This window comes from Kluyveromyces marxianus, chromosome 6, assembly GCF_001417885.1.
Source record: "Kluyveromyces marxianus DMKU3-1042 DNA, complete genome, chromosome 6".
NCBI lineage: Eukaryota > Fungi > Ascomycota > Saccharomycetes > Saccharomycetales > Saccharomycetaceae > Kluyveromyces > Kluyveromyces marxianus.
In genome coordinates this window covers 451,456-467,013 of record NC_036030.1, presented here as the reverse complement: position 1 = coordinate 467,013, position 15,558 = coordinate 451,456, and the positions used below count along the sequence as shown (strand labels likewise).

General features: G+C 45.9%; 6 protein-coding genes across 6 annotated transcripts; 4 read left to right on the top strand and 2 right to left on the bottom strand.

Annotated features, from left to right (window-relative positions):
* Positions 1-768: 768 nt before the first annotated feature.
* Positions 769-2,490, top strand: PUT4 (proline permease PUT4; the record flags this gene model as incomplete). Its single annotated transcript, XM_022820879.1, has 1 exon — positions 769-2,490. The coding sequence occupies one exon, from the start codon at positions 769-771 to the stop codon at positions 2,488-2,490; it is 1,722 nt and encodes a 573-aa protein (XP_022677298.1).
* A 1,301-nt stretch (positions 2,491-3,791) lies between these two features.
* Positions 3,792-5,297, top strand: PYK2 (pyruvate kinase PYK2; the record flags this gene model as incomplete). Its single annotated transcript, XM_022820878.1, has 1 exon — positions 3,792-5,297. The coding sequence occupies one exon, from the start codon at positions 3,792-3,794 to the stop codon at positions 5,295-5,297; it is 1,506 nt and encodes a 501-aa protein (XP_022677297.1).
* A 341-nt stretch (positions 5,298-5,638) lies between these two features.
* Positions 5,639-8,086, bottom strand: REV1 (deoxycytidyl transferase; the record flags this gene model as incomplete). Its single annotated transcript, XM_022820877.1, has 1 exon — positions 5,639-8,086. The coding sequence occupies one exon, from the start codon at positions 8,084-8,086 to the stop codon at positions 5,639-5,641; it is 2,448 nt and encodes an 815-aa protein (XP_022677296.1).
* A 2,220-nt stretch (positions 8,087-10,306) lies between these two features.
* On the top strand, positions 10,307-11,230 carry TYE7 (Tye7p; the record flags this gene model as incomplete). Its single annotated transcript, XM_022820876.1, has 1 exon — positions 10,307-11,230. The coding sequence occupies one exon, from the start codon at positions 10,307-10,309 to the stop codon at positions 11,228-11,230; it is 924 nt and encodes a 307-aa protein (XP_022677295.1).
* Positions 11,231-11,775: 545 nt separating this feature from the next.
* KLMA_60215 (uncharacterized protein) lies at positions 11,776-13,239 on the bottom strand (the record flags this gene model as incomplete). Its single annotated transcript, XM_022820875.1, has 1 exon — positions 11,776-13,239. One exon carries the CDS (start codon positions 13,237-13,239, stop codon positions 11,776-11,778), a length of 1,464 nt encoding a protein of 487 aa, XP_022677294.1.
* Positions 13,240-14,459: 1,220 nt separating this feature from the next.
* KLMA_60214 (uncharacterized protein) lies at positions 14,460-15,404 on the top strand (the record flags this gene model as incomplete). The annotated part of the gene is made up of 1 exon (XM_022820874.1): positions 14,460-15,404. The coding sequence occupies one exon, from the start codon at positions 14,460-14,462 to the stop codon at positions 15,402-15,404; it is 945 nt and encodes a 314-aa protein (XP_022677293.1).
* Between the last annotated feature and the right edge of the window lie 154 nt (positions 15,405-15,558).

Genomic DNA, 15,558 nt, shown 5'->3' with positions numbered 1-15,558 from the left:
TGTTTCTGGACTTGCGTACGGGTGTTTCTAGGGTGTTTTGGTCCTGTTGAAGCTGTTGGCTTTATTTTTGCGATGTTTACCATTTCTGCTACTACTACTACAGCCATTGTTACAATGTAGTTTTGAGTTTAGAGCCCAATGATATGATACAGTGAGGAAAGAGATGAGATGAGAGTGTTATTTTGGGAGAGAGAGAGAGAGATTGAATAGGATGAACGGAGTGAGTGGCTGGAAAGGGGAAGAGCGAAGTGGGTGGGCGGTTTTGTAAGTGATGACTGATTAATTGATTGATTGATTAGATGGGGAGTACCGTTTATTTTTTTTTTTTTTTTTTAGTTATGTTCTTGTACTGCTAGATTAGATAGATATAGTGGAAAATGGAGAGTAGTAGTATGGTTGAAGTACAAAGGGTCCTGTGACATACGTAGTGTGTGTGTGTGTGTGTATGGTATTATGGTATTATTATTATTATTATTATTTTTTATTATCTTTGCTGATTAGGAAGAATTCTCCTCCACCGGTGGCTAGAGTAGAAGAGGATAGGAATCATGACCCCGCTGTCCGAAAGGTTAGCCATCGAGTCGGTGTGACTGTTGGCATCAATATCTCCGGGATATGTATATAAGAGATGTGATTTAGACGTTTATGTACTGGTGGCGGTGTTAATATCGCTTTAAGGTTGGTTTTATTTAAGCTTATAGCAAGCAGTGTGGTGGTAAGAAGAACAACGACGCAAAAGAAATTTTAGTGTCTAAAATATAATCAATCATGTCTAATTTACAGGACTTGAAGGATGCTGGTGAGTCCAGTGTCGTAGATAAACAGACGGGTCAAGTGTACGAACTTGATCTAACGGCGTACTCGAACGATTCAGAAAAACAACATGAGATTTCGGAAGGTCCAGAGGCCGGCGGACATGCACTAAAAAAGGGTCTTAAATCGTCACACATCCAATTGATTGCTATTGGTGGATGTATAGGTACTGGTTTGTTTGTTGGTACCTCTGCAACGTTGAACAAATGTGGACCTGCAGGGCTCTTCATTTCGTACTGTATTATGTCCACGGTTATCTACCCGGTTATGAATGCGTTGGCTGAGATGGTGTGTTTCTTGCCTGGTCTTCCAAATAACGACGAGACTGGTGGTAGTATCTCGACGTTGGTGACGAGATACGTGGACCCATCGCTTGGTTTTGCCGTTGGTTGGAACTACGTGTACTGTTACATCATTCTTGTTGCAGCAGAATGTACGGCTGCTTCTGGTGTTGTTACGTATTGGACCACAGCCGTGCCCAAGGCCGTGTGGATCACGATTTTCATTGGTGTCATTGTGTTATTGAACTTTACTGCTGTTGAATTCTACGGTACCTCAGAGGCCATCTTCTGTTCTTTAAAAGTCCTCTGTATCTTGGGTATCATCCTCGTGTCCATTGTTCTATTTTTCGGTGGTGGTCCAAACCACGACAGATTAGGGTTCCGTTATTGGGATCATCCAGGTGCATGGGCTTACCATTTGGCTAAAGGTAACTCTGGTAGATTTTCCGACATCGTCACCGGTATTATCCGTGCCGGTTTTGCATTTATCTTGGGCCCGGAATTGGTTGTCTTGACTTCCACCGAGGCACAGGACTCCAGAAGGAACATCGAGAAGGCTGCTAGAAGATTTATCTGGAGATTGATTTTCTTCTACTGTGTGTCGTCTTTATGCGCGGGTGTGATCGTTTCCAGAACTGATCCCGTGCTAGTCAACGCTTTGAATCAAGGTAAAGCAGGTGCAGGTTCATCTCCTTTCGTCATTGGGATCCAGAACGCAGGTATCAAGGTGCTCCCACACATCATCAACGTGTGTATTCTTTCTTCTGCGTGGTCCTCCGGTAACTCTTTCATGTACGCCACAAGCAGATCGTTGCTATCGCTAGCACAAGACGGCTACGCTCCCAAAGTGTTCAAGAGAGTGAACAGATTCGGTGTTCCATACGCGGGTGTCGCTTGCGGTACCATTGTGTCGTGTCTTGCGTACTTGAACGTCTCCTCTTCCACCGCTGACGTTTTCAACTGGTTCTCCAACATCTCCACCATCTCTGGTTTCCTTGGCTGGATGTGCGCCGGTGTCGCATACCTCCGTTTCAGAAAGGCTGTTTTCTACAACGACTTGTACAGCAGATTGCCCTTCAAGACCCCATTCCAACCCTACCTGACCTACTTCTACGTCATCTTCATCGGCTTGATCTGTCTCGTGAACGGTTACGAGTCCCTTGTCCACTGGAGCTACAAGGACTTCATTGCCGCATACATCACTCTACCAGCCTTTGTGGCGCTCTGGGTAGGCCACAAGGCCTACACCAGAACCTGGAGCCAATGGTTCATTCCAGTACACCAAATAGACGTCACGACGGGTTTGAGAGAGATCGAAGAAGAGACCAAGGAGTTGGACGCCAAACGTATCCCACCAAGAAACCTGTGGGAGAAGATTCTCAACTGGCTATTCTGAGCTGCCGCCAGGGGTCACAGACCACATATTCTACATATATTCATTTCACTTCATTATTCATTAAGATATAAATATAATATAATATAATATATACATCTTCTTATGTACTACTACTATTATTACTGTGACGTAGTTTGATCTGTCGCCCATTACACATCACGTGGACAAAACAAAATTTCTTCTTCTCCCCACACCTCACATTCCACATTCCACACCCCACACACCCCCTTTCGTTTTCTAATTTCGGTTTTTTCCGTCTTGGCCTTTTCTTCAGTTTTTTTGGTCTTTTTTTTGGTCTTTTTTTTTTTTTGGCCTTTTTTTTTTTTTCGTTCTCCCCTCCCCCGTTTTGCTCTGTTGGAAAACCAAAAGCCAAACCAAAAGCCAAACCAAAAGCCAACAGTAGTGTGGTACGTGGGTGTACGTTTCTTTTCTTCCCTCCGCCTTTCTTGTTTTCTCGTTTTCTTGTTTTCTTGTTTTCCTGTTTTGGTGTTGGTTTTTGTTTTTCCGGATTCCAGTTTTTCCAGCACCACTGCGGCACCGTCTGGCGTCACCTTGTCTTTCCCGAAACGTACCTTCCCCTCCTTCAGGAAGCCCGTCCGCTCCCCCAACACACGAAGCCCGCCCCAACACACGAAGCCAGCCTTCCGTCCCGACGGCATCCACTCCCACAATACACGCCGCCCGCCCTCTGCCAGCACCCTGGGCTTCCTTTTTCCTCGTCACCGTGCCTCCGGCTTCCACTCTTCCCCATGCATTCCACTATTTCCCGTCTCGCAGCTTCCCATCACCACTTTCCAAGCCGTTGAAGCACCAAGAATCGTGATATTGGTTTTTTTTTTCATGCCTCTATTTCACCAGAATACCAGTAGGATACCAGTAGGATACCAGTAGGATACCAGTAGGATACCCAGTGGGATGGATGATGGATGCCCATTGGGATACGAGAGAAATGATACCACACTAGAATGTCAGCATGGCATGCTGCTGCTGCTGCTAGCTGCTGCTGTCTGATGGTTCGCAATTGGAAAGTGGAAATCAAAAAGAGAGATGGGATGTGATGGGATGGGTGGTGGTTGTGGTGGTGGTTTTCGTTATTTTAATTTAGTATATAAAAGAGTGCAATCGATCGGTTTGAAAGAATAAAGGTTTAGGATGTTTAGGACCACTTTTATGTGTGTTGACGTTATTATTAGTTAGTAGTTAATTAAAGTTTTAGTTTTAGTTTTGTTTCTTACAAGACCAAGGAAGATATTCTCTATACCCTTGACACATCATCACTCACACAAAAAAAACCGTACGCAATGGAATCTAGATTAGGCTGGTTGACCAACTTGAGCACCGACACCGGGGCCAACTTGAGAAGAACCTCTATCATTTGTACCATTGGTCCAAAGACCAACAACCCAGAAACCTTGGTTGAATTGAGAAAGGCTGGTATGAACATTGTCCGTATGAACTTCTCTCACGGTTCTTACGAATACCACCAAACTGTCTTGGACAACGCTAGAAAGTCCGAAGAATTGTACCCAGGTAGACCATTGGCCATTGCTTTGGACACCAAGGGTCCAGAAATCAGAACTGGTACCACCACCAACGATGTCGACTACCCAATTCCTCCAAACCACGAGATGATCTTCTCCACTGACGAGAAGTACGCTAAGGCCTGTGACGACAAGGTTATGTACGTCGACTACAAGAACATCACCAAGGTCATTGACGTTGGTAGAATCATCTACGTTGACGATGGTGTTTTGTCCTTTGAAGTTTTGCAAATCGTTGACGACAAGACCTTGAAGGTCAAGTCCTTGAACGCCGGTAAGATCTGCTCCCACAAGGGTGTTAACTTGCCAGGTACCGATGTCGATTTGCCAGCTTTGTCCGAAAAGGACAAGGCCGACTTGAGATTCGGTGTCAAGAACGGTGTCCACATGATCTTTGCTTCTTTCATCAGAACTGCTCAAGATGTTTTGACCATCAGAGAAGTCTTGGGTGAAGACGGTAAGGACATCAAGATCATTGTCAAGATCGAAAACCAACAAGGTGTTAACAACTTTGACGAAATCTTGAAGGTTACTGACGGTGTTATGGTCGCCAGAGGTGACTTGGGTATCGAAATCCCAGCTCCACAAGTCTTTGCTGTCCAAAAGATGTTGATTGCTAAGTGTAACTTGGCCGGTAAGCCAGTTATCTGTGCCACCCAAATGTTGGAATCCATGACCTACAACCCAAGACCAACCAGAGCCGAAGTCTCTGATGTCGGTAACGCCGTTCTAGATGGTGCTGACTGTGTCATGTTGTCTGGTGAAACCGCTAAGGGTAACTACCCAATTAACGCTGTCAAGACCATGGCTGAAACCGCTTTGATCGCTGAACAAGCTATCCCATACATCCCAACCTACGATGACTTGAGAAACTTGACTCCAAAGCCAACCTCTACCACCGAAACCATCGCCGCTGCCTCCGTTTCCGCTGTCTTTGAACAAAAGGCTAAGGCTTTGATCGTTTTGTCTACCACCGGTAACACCCCAAGATTGGTCTCCAAGTACAAGCCAAACGTCCCAATCGTTATGGTTACCAGAAACCCAAGAGCCGCTAGATTCTCTCATCTATATAGAGGTGTCTTCCCATTCGTATACGAAGAAGGTACCGACTCCGAATGGACTGTCGATGTTGAAAAGAGAATCAACTTCGGTATCAAGAAGGCTAAGGAATTGGGTGTCTTGGCTGACGGTGACACTATTGTCACCATCCAAGGTTTCGCCGCTGGTGTCGGTAACTCCAACACTCTACGTGTGTTGACCGCTTAATCTGTTTCAGAACCAGATTTTTTTGAATGAACCCCTCTTCCACCCCATCCATCTCCTTCTATCACCACCACCACAGCTTGCAACAATTGCAATTTATGAACACACACAACCCCCCCATATATATATACAGGACTCTTTATAACTGATTATACAAGAACAGGTACTTAAGAGACGAGTTATACTGTGATGATATGTTAAAAGATAGAATTAAAGATATAATAGAATAGAATAAAATTAAATTTACATTGATTAATATAATTAAAACAAAAAGAATATATTAATTAAACTATATATAGAGAATTGAAAGTCATACTCTTATAAAGTTCTACACAACGTCATCATCATAGATCAAATACCAGATTATAGTCCACATCGGACCTTGTTCTGTTTAGAATGGGCACGAGTTTACGAAGCAACAAGTATTCCCAATTTTCTAAATTGGTGGTTGCTGGTGCCATGCTGTAATGATCTTCGATTCTTGTTTTTATTGTTTTTATCAACTGTAGGATAATATGCGAGCGACCTTGGTCTGCCAACTTTTCAAGGTAGTCCATGAAGAGTTGGAGATCTTTATCGTGAGGACCAGCCTCAATGGTCGCATCTACCCAATCGACAAGAGTCTTAGAGACTTGTTTTACTGACTTTAAACCTTGGAATGATAGTGGCGGAACGAGCCTTCCGTCATGTATGAAATGTAGATCTTGAGTTTGCTTGATTTGCTTTTGTGGATCACCGTTAACCTTGGAGCGAAGCGATTTCTTCGCCCTTTTCGCTACTTTATGGTGCAGAAGAACTTCTTCTTGGACTTCTTTCGGCAAATTTGACATGAACTCGGGATCGAGTTCTTCAGGGAAGTCATACTCGAAGGGCGTAACGCTACGTTTGAGGTGACGGTCCCAGTAGTTTTTGATTGGCGAGTTGGCAATGCTCTTTGCTGGCGGGGTGTGTGGATCTACATCAAATTGTGCTGCCACAACCTCCTCTGACCGTGCCCTTCTCTTCTGCAACAAGTCCGATGCTATGTCGTTTTTAGTTGCACCTTGCTGCTGCTGAGCTGGGTCTCCAGTTAGCCTGTGGAACTGGATACCGACTCCTCTCACTTCTGTTGGAGGCACGCTCAAGAGTCTGAAAAGGGTCTTGCACTCTGACGCGATGGTGCCATGTTTATCCGTACTGGCACCGAGCGTGCTACTTTTACTAACGGCATCGCATCGACCCATACCCATAAACTTTGGAGGCTCTACGGGCGCGCCCGCAGCCCTCTTCATCAGTTTAAGAGTAACCTGCCTAGTCAATGCCCTGGTGTCTTTCAATTTGTCGCAAAGATACTGGGATAGCCTTTCAAGGAACGTGTCTGCCTCATGGATGGTCTTGAACCTTATCGCGTAGTTTACTTCTACGGAAAGGGATTTTTTCTGGAAGAACGCGCGTGGGTCCTTAACCATGCTCAACGTTTCATCGTCGTCGTTACCGTTCAAGTACGTCTCAAGTTTTTTGGTATTTTTCGAGCCTATACGCTTGGTGAGTCTCGATAGGCCTGAGACATCTTGCAAACATTGTCTTAAATCCGATACGGTTGCAATATCGCTGCCAAACTCTTGTTGGATCTTTTCGTTTGTGCTGTAACCGATACCGGGCAAATCCTTTAAGCTGAATTGGTCGATAAACGAATGAGTACGTGTCTTGTCGTTATCGTTGTCAAACCAGGCGACGTACGAGCCATTGGGTTTACCCTTGCGTAGAGCCAAGCGTGCGAGTAGCACGGAGGACGCACATCCGATACTGACGGTGTAGCCATGCGTTTGCTTGTAGACGCTGGATCTGATATCGTCGCACGCCTTGACGAGGTATTCCGCTGTAATGTGCGGTTCCAGTGCCATGCAGCAGATGGCTTCATCGACAGAAATAGGGAGGACCATGTCGAAGAGGTTTGTTTCGCGCAAGGCGTTGTAGAACAAAGACGATACGACTTCGTACTCGTCGAACTCGTAGTCCAATATTTTCAAGTCGGGGCAAAGTTTCAAAGCGGACGAGACCCACATGCCGTTGTGAACTCCAAACGAGCGAGCCACATAGTTACAGCTGGAGATGTCGGAGTTCTTGATTCCGTGGGAGATGGCTATGGGGGTGGTATGGATATCGTATTTCCCGTCGACCTTTGCTGAGACCTGGGCGAAGAAGCAGTCGAAATCGACGTGAAAGTACACGTATTCCTTGCTGTTATGCGGGGCCACAGCTGTACCTTGGTCATCGAAGAGCTGTTTGACGAACTGGTCTCTGAGCTGGGCTTTCCAGTTCGAGAGATGGTGCAAACGGGACGCCTTGAAGAACGAAGCGATGAAGTTGGGGTCCATGCAGTTTTGCACGGTAGCGAAGTCTGTAATCTGGCCCTGTAGCCTTGAAGTTTTTATAGTGCGAAAGTCTTGCCAGGGCAAGAGTTTCCCTCTGGCGATGGACTCAGTGATCCATTCTGGGAGCACGACTTTAGCGTTTGCTAGAGAGATTTTCTTGGAAGCGTTCAACTCCGAAGCGATGATGTGGGTTACCGCTGATTTAGCACTGAGGTAGTGCTTAAAGGTGCCGCCATGTAGGATGACGAGTTTGTGGAGTTGGAGTCGCGATGGCACGGTGCGGCCATTGACGTATATGATGCAGTTTTGGAAGAGGGTTGGGTGAGCGATGTTGTGATCGCGCTGGTACTTTGATCTGAACTGGAGATCGCTTTCGAGCTGCTGGAGTTCCTTGTTGTGGAAGTACTCTGAGTAGCCGGAGTACGCTCCTGTGCTCATGCTAGGTTGTCACTGACTAACTGGGTATGGGAAAATGCCTGTACCTGAACAGTAGAGGGCAAGCGAGTGGTAATAGGATAAAGCCTTGAGTATAGTATAGTATAGTATAGTATATAGTATGATATGATATGCCAGTGCCATGCAGTGCCAACCGTTCGCTTTTCTTTTCAGCATTCCTCATTCTAGAACACTTTCTTTTTGCAGCACCGTTGTTGGACAATGCGGTGTGAGGCAGGAGGGCCCCGAAACATAATTGTGGTACGACATTTGTTTCGAGTTCTATGCGCGGGAGTGCCTGCGGGAGTACCTGCGCGGGAGTACCTGCCATTCCTGCGCTCCTGCGCTGGCGAGAGAATAAGGGAAGAGGCGATCCAGCTGCGAGGTGCGCCAGATTCGTGCCGCGCTGCTCCCACCCGGGTTGTCCGAGGCCCAAGAAACCAAAACCAAAACAAAAAAAAAATTCAAAAAAATCAAAAAAATACGAAAAAAAAGTTTTTCCGGGAAAATTGCTCATCTGGGAATAACCTAAATTATCCGCGCTGGCACAGAAGGGGCCGCAGGGAAAATAGTACCTATATCTTTACCTATACCTGACCTAGCCTTACGTTGTTGACGTGGGTGGGTGGGAAAAAATCATGTCAAAACAAAAAAAAACACACCACCCAGATCCAGCGGGTAGATCCAGTCTCAGTCTCAGTCTCAGTCGGTGGCTACGTGGATCGATGCGATGGTGCCGGCAGAATGTTTTTCCGGAGGGCCGTGCGGACGTGCGTCCTTTTCTGGCGTGTATGACTCGTTTGATTCCAAACCTTCCATTGTGGACGCCCACAAGGACCCGTGCACCCAGCTGATTTTCTGGTTTTCCCGCGAAAATTCTCCATCCAGCAGGGCCAAGGGGGGCGAGGTGAGGCGATACCGTTTGTCCTGGGGCCTTGCTCTGAGGCCTTGCCCTGGGGCCTTGCTCTGAGGCCTTTGGTTGATTACACCTAAACGAGGGGTTGGAGGCCTTAGCTATAGCAAGCGCAAACAAACCCAATCCAAGCCCTAAGCAAAACCCATCATGGCCTTTGGCTTTTGGCCCTTGGCCTTTGGCTTTTGGCCTTTGGCCATCCATGCACGGATATACGTCTGTCTAGTCTACTCTAGCCCAGTCTAGTCGTCGCAACCCCCTCGGCTCGTAGCCAGCCGCCTCCATACTCTAGCCAGTCCATACCGTACGGGCCGGCTGCAGCCGGCCCTAGTCCTGCCCTAGTACTGCCCTAGTCCTGCCCTAGACCTCCCCTAGTAACGCCCGTACTTCCCAAAAGAACACCAACACAAAAAAAAAACCAACCCATTTCCACAACAAGAGGCAAACACCCAGACCGCCCCGCAGCACAGCCCAGCTTCGTGTTTTTTTTTTTTGTTTTTTCTTTCTTCCTGGTGCCATTATTTACCTGTTTTCTCCCCACCACCCCCCAGAAATGCCGCACCGGTCGAACCTGGAATGGAATACAAGCGTCCAGCTCTATCGCAACGCCCAGAACACGCCGCGCACTTATGTAAGGAATATGGGTCGAGATAGGAAACAGCGTGCCGGGCGCAGCGAAAGCGATCTTCAGCAGCAGAACCTGTGCCCGCCCGAATTAAGGTGTGTGTGAGTGTGCTATGTCCGTTGGTAGGGCACGTTGGATATTGCGGATGGGATTTTGCCGTTTACTTAGTGTAGTAGTAGTGGTAGTAGTTACAGTAGTTACAGTACATTACGGCAGGAATGCAGAATGTGCGAATGTGCTCTAAATTGCTGGATACAGTAGTGGGACCAGGAAAACAGAAGTTCTGGATAAACTGGATCATCTGGGAGGAGTTTTGTATGTACTATTAACGGTAGTATTTTAGCTGCTGCGCTACTATTAGTAGTGACTGTGCACAGGTTTGCTGAGTGGTGAAATTATGGGTTAATTATAAGTGGTTTATATATATATATGTGTGTGTGTATGTGTGTATGTGGTTTGTATATATATATGTACGTATGTGTGGACGGTTGGGTGAAGGATGCGTAATGTGTATAAATATATATATATATGTGTGTATGAGGGTGGAAATATATATTCTTGTATAGTCTTGTGTTTAATATTTGGGTATATTTCATTGTTTCGGATTTAGGGTTTTTCCATAGCATCACCCAAGGCATCAATCAGCATAAGCTAGGCTAAGCTAAGACATATACATACATACCACATGGCATCTATTTCACAACAACAGGCTAGTTACGGATCAAACAGCAATGGGGTGTACATGGGATCAGGGTCAGGAGCCGGGGCAGACGATTGGTTTGTAGCACCGGCTACGCAGGATGTGTGGCTGGATAAGACCGGTAAAGAGCTGGAGGGGCACGCATGGACTTCGGATTCGTCTTCTGTGTACTCTCTTTCGCCCTCTGACCAGTACAGGGCGATGTTTGACTCGGACCTGCTTTTGAACAATACAGAGACGTTGGACTCGTCGACGACGTTCACGATGAGCAACAACGTTTCTACGGACAATTCGCCGCTAATGACGGCGATCAACCCGGACAACGGGTTCGATCTCATCAAGAACGAGTTCACACAGCTGCCCGTGGCAGAGGCTCCAGTACAAGTGCCAGCCCCAGCCCCAGCCCCAGCCCCAGCTCCAGTCGTCTCGGTCAAGGAAGAACCTCAACCAGAGTCGTCATCGCTCGAAGCAGTCGCTATCGAAGACAAAAAGACCCAGAAGAAACGTGCTACTGCTACTACCACGGGCCAGAAAACCCAAAACAGAAAACGCTGCTCCAGAAAGAGACTGACCGCAGACCAAAGGGAAACTCACAACATGATCGAAAAAAGATATAGAATCAATATCAACACAAAGATCGGTAAACTACAGAAAATCATCCCATGGGTCGCTTGCGAAGACACCGCTTTCGTAGTCGACAACAAAGTGCTGAATAACGGCGAGGAAAACGTGCCGGTAAAAAGCATGAAACTGAACAAGAGCATGATTCTCGAAAAAGCCGTCGACTACATTCTTTATCTACAGAACAACGAAAGACTCTTTGAATTGGAGGTCCAAAGGCTCAGGAAGGAAATTAACGAGCTAAAGGCTGGCCAGGCCCAAGCGCAAGGCCAGGTGCTGGAGCAATAAATGAATAATTGCGACAACGACACCAAAAAAAGCCGCTTTTTTCCCCTTTCCCTACCCTACCCTTATTCTTAACTACAACTATTTTTCCTATTCCCACCTTCAATTCTAACCACTACTTTCTAAGTCTACTCAATTCAAACCCATAAACAACAACAGCTAAAAAAAATAAAGATGATAATAAAACCGATTTTGCTCTTTAAATTGGTAAAGTCATGAGTGATGGAACGGATCAAAAATTTTTTTTTTTAAATTCCATATTGCAGCCGTTGTATATACTCAACGGTTGCACCTACACAAACACTACACAACAATACACTACACTACACAACACAACACAACACAATTTTAATGATAAATATACGATATGATATGATAGACCTATTTTTTTTCTCTTCTCAAGTTATTTTTTTTTTTATTTTATTTTATGTTACCTAACTTTATAATGACACAACAACAATATACATGTATGCATTCTTTTTTTCCATTGTAAATCAACGAGCGAGCGTCCGTAGTGGTTATGATTGATACTTCTAGTTTGTTTTTAACTAGCTATTTGTATTGTTATATAGGTAAAAATTATCTTGGTGCAATTGTGGAGTGCCTAGCGACTGCGAGCCTCTTGTACTCGAACGAGAGTCCCCCATCGAGAGCGACGATTTGTTGGAAACATGAAGGTCGAATATTTTCGACAATTCTGAGTCCGATATGTAGATATCGTTGCTGCCCTTGCCCATGAGGATGGGGTTCAATGAGTTGTTCAGCTGGCTTTCGAGTTCGATCATCGAGTCCAAGAACCTAAGCGTCTCGTCGACGCTTTCGTGATGCTCCGTAAGTCTGGGCAGCGGCAGCGGCAGAGGCAGAGGCATTGGCACCTGCATTGGCACCTGCAGCGGCGGGGGCAGAGGTGGGGCTAGGGCCGGCTGCATCCAGGGTAGCTCCATGCGTGTTTCCATTGGTTTCTCAATGGGGATTGTAATTGCCATGGGGGTTGCCTTTGCCATGGGGTTTGGCATTGGCATTTTCATTGGCTTTGGCATTGGGTTTGGCTTTGTCATAGGACTTGGCTTTGTAATTGGCTTTGTAATTGGCCTCGACTTTGTAATTTGCTTCGACTTTGCTAATGACGTTTTTAGCAGCAGCTGCAGTGGCAGCTGCTTTGCTTTTGGCACCGGACGCATGGCCACAACCCTTTCCTCTGCCATGATCTCCTTATCTAACCAGGGGAGCTGGAACTCCCGTTGCGACCAGGGTGCAACATTCGTTCGTTTGAGTCTCTCTACCACTTGCAAGCTCGTGTACGAGCCGATACGCATCTCTGACGTAAAGAAATCCCACTGTAACCCGCTGAACAAAATATCCTCCACTTGCAAAAGCCTGATGAAATGTTCCTCGTTGTATTGCAAGTTTAACTTGCACACGTAAGCCTCCACGTTCTCGATATCCCGCTTTGCCATGGAGCCTGTCTCTGTCGCCTCCTTCACTTCGCCACAAGCAATTATCGTTAAGTCACCCATGTCGAAAAACTCGTCGTTGTTGAGCTCGCTCAACACCACCGCACTGGCATCATCACTGCCAAAATCAGTAGACTTTTGCCACGTATCGTAGTGGTACAACGTCTGAATGTGCCGCATCCCATGCTTGACAACCTTGTACAATAACGGGTCGTTCTCTTCGTGAAGCACAATAGAGCAATATGCTAGTTGAGAAGCAGACTCCGGATCGTGCGTCCAACAGTTCGTAGGGTCCATGGGATAAAACTCGTTTTCATGGAGCAAGCCCGGATTGTTCACGAACCCGTTCGACCGATGGTCTGCCAAGGGAAGCTCATCACTGTTACTACTGCTACTCTTGTTATCGTTATTATTATATTTATTCTTACTCTTACTTTTATTATCACTACTGCTATTATTCTTAACTCTGGGGTTGACTATACTGGCTCCATTTTCAATGGGAGGCTTCATACTATTCGACGTTTCCTTCTCAATGCCACTTTCCCACCGAATTATCATATTCCTCTTTGATGCTCTTCCCTTTACATAAGGTATTATTATTTAATCTTATTTTACTATAGCGCGCGACCAAACGCCCTACTATCTCTATACTTTTCTCCCCATTTCACACTGCATGCTACTTGTGGCTGCAAATAGTTCCACACCGGTTCACCAGACGTCTCATAGAATATTTTCTGTCACCTCGTAACTCGCTGTCGCTGTCGCTGGCACCTGGCGCGTGTGCCTACCGTCCCGCCCTTTCGGCTCCCCTATTTTCTGCTTTTCCCTTTTCGGATTTTGTCCCCCTCGAGCCACTGACACAAAAAACAAGTCACGAGCGGCTGAACTGAGGGGCAATGCTCTATATGCAGTTTCCCCATCGGCTCCCCATCGGTTCCTCCATTTCCTCCGGTTCCTCCGGTTTCCCCGGTCTTCCAAAATGCCCCCGACACCCCTTTCCTCCGATTTTTTCCGAGTATCCAAGTTCCTTTTCTTTTTTTTTATTATTTTTTTTTCTTTCTTCCTGTTTTTGTTTTTTTTTCGGGCTGTTCCTATTATGTCCGCTGGTGGCTACCACTAGATGTGTTCATTGCTTTTCCACATTTTCGAACATCTTCTTTACAGGATCTGCGGACTACAGCTGCGCGACAGGTATAAACGGCATACAACAACTGACAGGCGACACAGGACAGGCGACAGGCAGTACTGGCTGGGGTGTTGTGCCATTTATCTGATTCACCATTTACTTCGTCATAGGAAACCAAAAAAATACACAATCAAACAGAGGAACAGGAATAACAAGAGCCGTAGAATTGTCTCTCCACCTTTCATTTCACCAGCCGTTACTATGTGTGTCACGCGTTAAAGCATTCAAGAATCAAGACGTTTTGTCTAAGGCACAGCATCACAGTAGTACTCAGTCATTCAGTAGGTGATGGGTGATATATCTTTTTAACGCTCACAGCTCTGCCCCATAAAAGAAGCTAATTGGCAGTATTGGCTGGCTGCCGAAGCAATTTTTCTTTTAGCCCAATACTGCAATAAGTGAAAAATTCCTGAAAAAAAAAAGAGAACTTCTTCTTCTTTAACCTTTAACAATGTAGATAGAGCTAGCTCATCTCAAGAACGAAATTGTGAAATTGTGAAAAAAAAAAAAGGTAGACACAGACCAATAGTCATAGTCATCCATATAAACCCTAGGACATATACCTAGTGAAACGGAAATATAGAAAACAACCATGTCACATCATAGTAACTATGCTCTGGCGCACACTTTGGACCAAATGAAACCACAGCAGTTATGCAACAACGTTTTTTTCGGACCGCTGAACACGCTTTCGCAGCAAGAGTTTTTGAACGAGAACAACATCAGGTTCTTCATAAGCGTTTCGATTCCTGTGGAACGCGTTATCGAGTATGCGGCTAATATTCATCTGGACCGTTTCTTGATGTGTTGCTTTGATCAGTCTTTTGATCGTACAAGACTTAGCGATGAGGTCATGTGCAGGCTTCTCGAGTTTAATGGGAAACATTCTGCGGATTTGAAGGCACTCATACACAATGCATCGTTGTCGGATGAATGCATAGCCAGGCCGCTCCAGTCGCTTTTTTACAGGTCGGTTGCTGAGTATACCACCAACATATTCACTGCAGATGGAGTGCAGAAATTCGAGCAGTTTAACGACTTGATTACGCTTTTCAAGCTATCGCAGCTAGGCAATGTGTTGATTTTTTCGTCGAATGGGAACGACGAGAACTTGCTCACACTCTTGATCAGCCAGATTCTCAAGTGTAACCCCAAGGTGTCTGTTAGGGATGCGTTTACATACGTTAAGAATTTGAGGCCCACAGTGGAGAATCTGCATGAGGACAGGATATACTGGTGCAGTGGGCTTATAGCATACCACGAGCGCGCGCGCTCCAAGGAACTATACTGGGGTCCTGGATCTCCGTCTTCTGTAAGGAAAGAGGTTCCTTCCTCTGCTACGAAGAGACGCGAAAAGTTCGAAGAAAGCGTACCGCCTGATTCTGCGGATTCGTCGGCATCAACACCGTTTTCAGATGGCGATGTTTACTATTCATCGGATGCGCAGACGTCAGAACCAGAGAGCATCGCAGCTGGTAGCGGTAGCTCGAGACAATTTGCTGTGCCACGTCTGAAAAGAATGGCATTGAACAGGTGAACGAGCCACATCTAAATCTTAAAATTTAGCTAGCTAAAATCTTCAATACTTATAATAGTCTGGACATATCGGTAAACTGGGAGGGAGGTGAAGCACTAGCAGTAACAGTAACAGTAATAGTAAAAGCGTAATACAACTGCTGTATATATGGCAA